Source organism: Curcuma longa, chromosome 12, assembly GCF_044706935.1.
Source record: "Curcuma longa cultivar G26 ecotype Majalengka, Jawa Barat chromosome 12, ITB_CL_G26_1.1, whole genome shotgun sequence".
Lineage (NCBI taxonomy): Eukaryota > Viridiplantae > Streptophyta > Magnoliopsida > Zingiberales > Zingiberaceae > Curcuma > Curcuma longa.
In genome coordinates, this window is record NC_133872.1 from 10,666,315 (window position 1) to 10,674,582 (window position 8,268).

Genomic DNA, 8,268 nt, shown 5'->3' on the forward strand with positions numbered 1-8,268 from the left:
GTCTATAGTCTCCCACTATCAATTCAACCAATTGATACGTTATAAACCTAGAACCTACTACCTTAGAACATTATTATACTTATTCATCTGGTACAGATTTGAAGTAAATATAATAACCATAAATTATCTTTTATTATTGAAATATGATATAAAAGTTTCCTTGTCAATAATCTTATAATTGACTCTAGAGTTAACACTAACAATCTCCCACTAGCACTAATATCAATCACTGAAATATCTAATACCTAGTGACCTAGTGTGTCATCATGCTTCCTCTGTGTCAAATCCTTGGTCAAAGGATCCACAATGTTAGCATCAGTCGATACTCTGCATATCCTGACATTTCTATCGACAATCTCTCGAATGAGATGGAACCGCCGTAATATGAGTTTGGATCGCTAATGAGAGCGAGGTTCCTTAGCCTGCACAATTGCCTCATTATTATCACAATAGAGGTATATTGGGTTTACTATGCTAAGAACTACACCAAGCTCTATAATAAATTTTTTAATCCAAACAACTTCTTTTGCGGCACTAAAAGCAGTAATATACTCGGCCTCTATAGTAGAATCAGCAACTGTACCTTATTTTGAACTCTTCTAGCTCACAACACTACCATTTAAGCAAAATACACTCTGACTGTGATATAGAATCATCCTCATCAGTTTTGAAGCTTGCATCGCTGTAATCCTTTACAGTGAGCCATCATCACATCCAAATATCAAAAAATAATCTTTTGTTCTTCTCAAGTACTTAAGAATACTCTTGACTGTTATCCAATGACCTTCATCTGGATCTGTTTGATATTTGCTCGTCATGCTTAACACATGGACCATCAAGGCGAGTATAAAACATAGCATACATGATAAATCCTATAGCAGATATATAAAGAATCTGACCCATGTGATCTTTCTTCTTTAAAAAAAGGAGAGTCTTCGAAGGGCTCACACCATATGACATCGGCAGAAATCCCTTTTTGGAATTCTACATGGCAAAACGATTGAATACCTTGTCAATATATGTACTCTGATTTAAGCAAGCAATCTGTTAAATCTATCTCTATAGATCTTGATGCTTAAAATATAAGTTGTTTCACTTAAGTCTTTTATTGAGAAATAATTCCCAAGCTATGTCTTTACAGACTGCAGTATAGGAATATCATTTCCAATGAGAAGTATATCATTTATATTCAGGATGAGAAAGATGACTGTGCTCCCATTAATCCTTTTGTAGACACAAGGTTTATCTTCGTTTTTGACAAAATCAAAAGCTTTGATTGCATCATCAAATAAAAAATTCGAGCTTCTAGAAGCTTGTTTTTAATCCATAATGGACCTTTACAACTTCATATCTTTCCAGCATTATTTGGATCTACAAAACCCTCAAGTTATGTCATGTACACATCCTCGAGTAGATTTTCATTTAGAAATACAATTTTGACATCCGTCAGATCTCATAATCATGGTAAGCTGCAATAGCAAGCATGATCCGAATAGACTTAAGCATCGCAGTTAGTGAAAAGGTTTCATCATAGTCTATACCATGAACTTACTTGAATCCTTTAGCTACTAATCATCTTTTATAGATATACATATGATCATTCGTGTCAGTCTTTCTCTTAAAGACCCACTTACACCAATGGATTTGATCCCTACAAGTGGATCAACCAAAGTCTATACTTGATTAGTGTACATGGATTTCATTTCGGACCTCATAACCTCTAGCTATTTTTCAGAATCTCGACTCATTACAACTTCTTGATATATAGGCTCATTGAGACCAACAAGCATTACATCATCGTGGTCAGATAAAAGAAAAGAATATCTCCCAGGTTGACGACGTGCCCTATCAGATCTGCGTAGAGCTTGTTCTACTCGAACAGGTTGCTGCTCTACAACTTCTTGCAATGTAACAAATTCATGATCCACAACACTTTTTGGTACCTGTTCAATTCATTAAGGCCTCAGTGTTAATTTATGTATCTCGAATTTCTTTAAGATTGACTTTACTCCCACTAGTTCTTCTAAAAATAAACTTTTTCTAAAAAAATATCATTTCTAGTAACAAACACTTTGACTTGTGAGGAATTATAAAAGTAATATCCCTTCGTTTCCATGGGATATCCTACATAATAACACTAATCGGATTTGAATCTTAGTTTCTTTGAAACTTAACGTCAAACGTAAGTCTCACAATCTCAAATCTTCATAAAAGACATCTTGGGACTCATCCTAATTCATATCGTATATGGTATCTATGACGTCTTTAGACGGAACGCGGTTAACTGTGAAAGCAACCATCTCTAGAGCATGTCCCTAGAAAGAAGTAAGAAGATCTGTCTGACTTATCATTGATCGTACCATATCTAATAAAGTACGATTTCTCCTCTCTGAGACACCATTCCACTGTGGTGTTGCAGGTGGAATGAGTTGAGATATGATCTCAAACTCAACGAGATGGTCACAAAACTCTTGGCTAAGGTATTCACTACCTTGATCTGATCGAAGCATCTTAATATGCTTACCTAGTTGATTTTATACTTCATTCTTGAATTTTTTGAACTTTTCAAAGGATTCTAATTTGTGTTTCATTAGATACACAGCAATATCTATTGACATCATTGGTAAAAATAATGAAATACTAATAGTCTTATCTAACTGCTATATTGAAAATGTCACAAACATCAGTATGTACGAGTCCTAACAAATCATTAGCTCTTTCGCTGTGTCCACTAAAAGAAGTCTTTGTCATCGTCTAGTAAACTAATACTATTCTTAATTGTATATTACAAATTTAAAAAAACCTCGAGTTACATTCGAGAGGAGTCTAATTTTACAATTAGAATTATAAAGGTAAAACGCATGACACGTAGATCGTATTATGAATTACAACATGTACACGCACACATAATCCAATCACATTGGATAAAAGACGTCATGACCATGCAGCATGGCATACATCATTAGTAATAGATCTTAACCATACACTATAGCATTCTTTTATTATGATTGTAAACAACAATTTATAAGCCACAACCTTACGGTAATATATAAGGTCATGAAAGATTTGTCGAACGAAATCGGACTATAGCACGTGTTCATATTATATATGAAGATGCTATAATCCTTTAGTTTGATCAACACAAACTCTTTGCTCGACAAAATCACTCATATAATCATGTAAATCATAATAAACATATGCTTATTTTCTATATCGAATATGAAATATAACTAAAACGATGTATACGCTTTCGCAAGTGGTTCTAATACCACGGTAGAGATCTTTTGTGAAAAATAATAAATAAACACAGCGAAATAAAACTGATCCCTCCAGAGATCCATGCGAATGCAGTATACATGTTTGATCGAATTGTCACCTTTGTTGCGTGAACTAAACAACCCCAACAATAACTTGATTCGGTAAATCTCAGCGCGATCAAAATGGCCCCGCCTCTTCGGTATCCACACGAACACTTCATTCGTCACACGAACTCAACTTTCGGAGGAGAACCACCTTCGTTATACTAGCAACTTGGATGGTTTAGCTAAAACAAGAAGAAGAGAAGACTAGAAGTGATCATTCACCAAATGCATAAAATTAGCCTCTTATACTTATCCAATAAATACAAAGGGTCATCCAATGAATACAAAAGATTTTTGCCTTTTGCTATCCTTTTCATCAATACTCCATTAATCTCTATTAATGGACATTAATCCTCTTTAGTAGTTGAGTCTAATCCAATAAATCTAATTCAGATTAGACTCTAATTCAGATAAGACTCAATCCAATAATGTAATAATTGGATTCATTTGAGTCTAATTCGGATTAGACTTAACCCTATAATCTTAAGGTCCATCATATTTTAGTCAAATTAAAATATATTCATCTCCAAATCAACATATTCTTTATGTATGACATTATAGTTTCTTATAACATTGACAATGTATCTAAAACAATATTTTAGATACATAAGCAATGAGTAACATCTAGCAATACATCATTGCTACCCAAGTGATGAGAATGTCAAGATCCAACCTAACTTTTATGTATCTATTATCTTGTATAACTTAGTCCCTCTATCCTCAATATCTAAATTGATCCATGAGGCATAGACCATGTCATCCCCTTATTAATCTTTGTGTTTCTTGATCTCTAAGTAGACTCAATCAAATGAGTTCAATATCTCATATTGACTTACTTGAGTATGGTCATACATTTTAGTAGTCCTATTTAATCAAGGGGTCCACAGATATCACTTCCGTCATATGAAAGGGATAGATTTCATCTACATCATTCACATCCTTCCACATAATTTATTACATACTCAATGATCGATTTTATAGCCCACCTTGTTACAAGTAACGTTTGTTGATGCTAAAGTACACAACTCCTTATGTAAGAAATCATAATGACTTCAAGTCTAAGGATTATTTATACTAATAGTCACTATGTTTATGACACTCATATAACGATCCATCAAACATTATCATGGCTGGTCAATTCAATACATATTCTCTAATATATACACACGTGTCAACTTGATATCTTATATCAATGACTTGTGAGATTAAGTTATCAGTTGACCTACATGCTAGTCTTAACGCATTAATATTACCCTTGTATATTAAAGTTTGACTAGAAATAATTAAGAGTAGTGTTCTATATATATGTCTATAGTCTTCCACTATCAATTCAACCAATTGATATGTTGTAGACTGGAATATACTACCTTTGGACATTATTATACTTATTCATCTAGCACAGATCTAAAGTAAATATAATAATCATAAATTTTATCTTTTATTAATGAAATATGATACAAAAATTTCTTTGTCAATCATCTCATAATTAGCTCTAGGGCTAACACTAACAGGATGTGTTTCAAGCGCGACTTGAATCCTAGAAAAGACCTATATGAAAATTACGTTCATACAACTCTCATTATCGATAACAATTTTTCAAGACTTATTTTTGTACTTCAAAGATGCTAGTCGGGTGTGCATAGGATACAACGCACTACATTAAGTCTTACATCTTTTCCTCAGCTCTCTTAGTCTATTAGTGCTTGTTAAAGCATTCAACTCTTCATCACTACCCAAAGTTGTAAAGTATGCAACATCAACCTCCAAGTTGTCTTCATTTTCTAAGTTCAAGACTATGTGTAAGAACTTAGATGTTTCATGACCCTTACCACAACAGTTATAGCATTAACCATTCAAGTTATGATTCTCCGCCCTCCTAGGGGCCTTTGTGTTAGTCTCCACTCGTTGGATGACAATTTTAAGGTGAGTTGATCTAGTGGATCTTCCTAGTTGTGGTAACCCCTATAAATTGGAGAATTATACATTTTTTGTTGAAGGGCCTAACACTCAAAAGGTGGAAGATTTCACAAATTGTTCGATCTCTTCATTTTAATAGCAAACTTCTTCAATTGAAGTGGGGGCAAATAACTTAACTTGGTATTTGATTTTAGGCTTAAGTCCAGTAATGAATGTTCCCTAGGGTCTAGCATGCATAAGAAATTTGCTTACACATTTAATGACACTCATATTAATTGTTTTTGGTTAATCCACATAGTGTATTAATTTTTGAAGTGTGGATGTACATTTTTGTTTAATATTTGTTTCATTTCTATCCACTATATGATGGGTATTTCCTATTTGCAACGTATCGATCTTAGACACTTACCAATATTTATTTGTGGAACAGTATGATTTTTGCAAATCGCATTTGTTATAGTGTATCAATTACAGTCATCCTCCATTTAGGCTATCCATTAAGAAATATCTTTATGACTAACTGACCATTGAAAAGTTCAACTAAGTTGGTAGTATGTCTCATGTCTAAGCCCTTCAAGCATGAGTCTCCAAAAAGTGGTCTTCGTCGAGAAGAGAATAATAACAAACAAATGATGCCTAGGTGACGATCATAGAGCTACATGAAATGTATGACCTACAATCTCAAGACTCTTATGTTTTACTAGCTTGTCAACTATGTTAGTGACATAATTGCCGGTAATGTCTCATGTCTACCTCAAGTTGAGCATGAGTCTCCAAAAAGTGGTCTTCATCGAGAACAGAATAATAGTCTCTGTTTACCAGCTTGTCGATTACATTAGCAACATAAGATCTTCCACTCTAGATCGGAGCTGATCTTCAGTAGCTCAACTATCTACATCATTAATGGTGGAGTTCCTTGTCATAATTGATGTGGAGGTTTGACAAGTAATGAAGATTATAAACTAACACAGTAAATTAAGAAAATAGGTAGGAAACTAAACAAAATAAAGATGTTGATGTAGATAAGAATACAAATAATGTATATGAGAAAAATGGATAAATGCACCAAAATTAACTAATCTAACTAAATTAGAATTGCAATAATTTTCAAAGAGAGGATCAGATTACTAATTCGATGTGAACCTCTTTGTTATGAAATGTGTGCCATAAAATCCACACACAAACTGGATCTCCTTTGTGCGTTATAGTAGATCCCTGAATGAAATCCAAGGGAAGGGGTTTTTGGGGTTAACGTAGTAGCTTCAATAACAACATTTTTTTTACAAATGGGGCCCACAAAAATAATTAAAGTAGGGATGAATTAGGATTTGGCTTATTCTTCCTTGTGAAAGGATGTCAACCACTTCTTAGAGGGAGATGCTCTACTTTATTGTGACAGCCACAGACACCAACAAAAGGAGATTGTATTCCTTATTACAACAATGGTCAACACAGGCTGCCAGTTAGGAGTTGTTAATTGGTGAAAACCTTGCTGGAAAAGGGGTGATTATGGTTGTGCTAAGAAAGTAGGGTTTGGCTCGTAGACAACATCAACACTTGTTCCCTGAATGTTGTATGGTACTACTGGCGGAAGGCACACAAGTGGAGTAAGGGTTCACAAACGATCACAAGCACGTGGAATCATGATGGTGGCTTTGTTCACAAACGAGGTCACGCCATGGGTTCATAAGGGTGGCGAAACTGGATGCTAACACAGGCTTTCCTTTGCTTGTGAGATGGTGCAGTTGTTGTGGAAGATTGAGTGGGTGTCAGGTCTAGTGAGCGCAAATGGAAGACAGAAAGCGCAGACTCAACAAGTACCGAGAGAAAACCTAAATGTGAGATGTTAAAGGTCTCAAACAAAGATCAAAGAGGGCATCAACTGCTGTGTTTGCAGTAGTGCTTTATTGGAGGACGGTGTCAAACGGTCAATTTCTGCCTTCGAAATTTTCCTGCGCGGCCAACAAATCTCGCACTTAATTTAGCCCACAAATGCACCACCAAGGTACAAGAGAATGCCTCCCTCGAGTTTGACTAACAAAAGTCACACGCAAGCAACACACAATGTACAAAAAACTTCCCAACCTCTATTATTCACAACAATAAAAAGGATTACAAATGGAACATTACTAATTCGCTCACGAATTCCTCATGATTTTTCCCCCCTTGCCAATGCCTAGCCTTGCCTATTTATAATGCATAGGCAACTGTTACATTGGCAGTTACATGGTAGTTTGCCAACTACCTTTGACGGTTACATGATAGTTTTGCCAACTGTCTTTCTCACATGTACAAAATTGTTTGTCCACATCACCCTACTGCCTTAGCCTAATGTCAAGTGTTAGCCTACACGCCTTGTGCTTTGCCCCATCATTCTGTTGTGTTGGCACCATGTCGCCTTGTGTATGGCCCCGTCATTCTATTAATTTGGCCCCACACTAAATGTTAGCCTGCACGCCTTTGCTTTGCCCTGTCATTCTGCTACTTTGGCACCATGTCAAATGTTAGCCTACACACCTTGTGCATGGCCCCATGATTCTGCTGCTTTGGCACTATGCCAAATGTCAGTTTGCACTCCTTGTGCATAGCCAAAGCCCAACACCGCGAACTTAGGCTAAACAACCCCTGCTGCTCCATCTGTCGTGCTGCATTGCATGCGCCTACCACATGTCATCGCTTGGCTAAATGCTCGATGCTAGTGCTCAGACCTAGCACGTTCAATCCTTGCACATGTTCGCCACAATCCAAGTCTACCTCCTGCATGACTTGTGGTTGGAAAGCCCTGCACGCTCCCACATTTTTTGTTGCTGCTTGACATGCTCTACTCGCATAATCACCAAATCTACCTCTTGCATGACTTGTGCTTGGACAGCCCTCCGCACGCTGCCGCAACCCTTGTCATTGCTTGGCAAGCCTTGCTTGCATGATTGCCAATTTTTCCTCCTACATGACTTCTACATGTGCAGCCCCCTTGTATTGCCGCAAGTCT

General features: G+C 36.1%; 1 protein-coding gene across 1 annotated transcript in view; it reads right to left on the reverse strand.

Annotated features, from left to right (window-relative positions):
- LOC141842885 (bifunctional dethiobiotin synthetase/7,8-diamino-pelargonic acid aminotransferase, mitochondrial-like) overlaps window positions 1–7,916 on the reverse strand; it is a 39,683-nt gene extending 31,767 nt beyond the window's left edge. Inside the window, exons 1-2 of the mRNA XM_074730866.1 lie at window positions 7,797–7,916; window positions 5,033–5,186 (exon numbers count right to left, since the gene is read on the reverse strand). Coding sequence (XP_074586967.1) covers window positions 5,033–5,186; window positions 7,797–7,916 — 274 coding nt within the window. The remainder of the gene's footprint in view (window positions 1–5,032; window positions 5,187–7,796) is intronic.
- Between the last annotated feature and the right edge of the window lie 352 nt (window positions 7,917–8,268).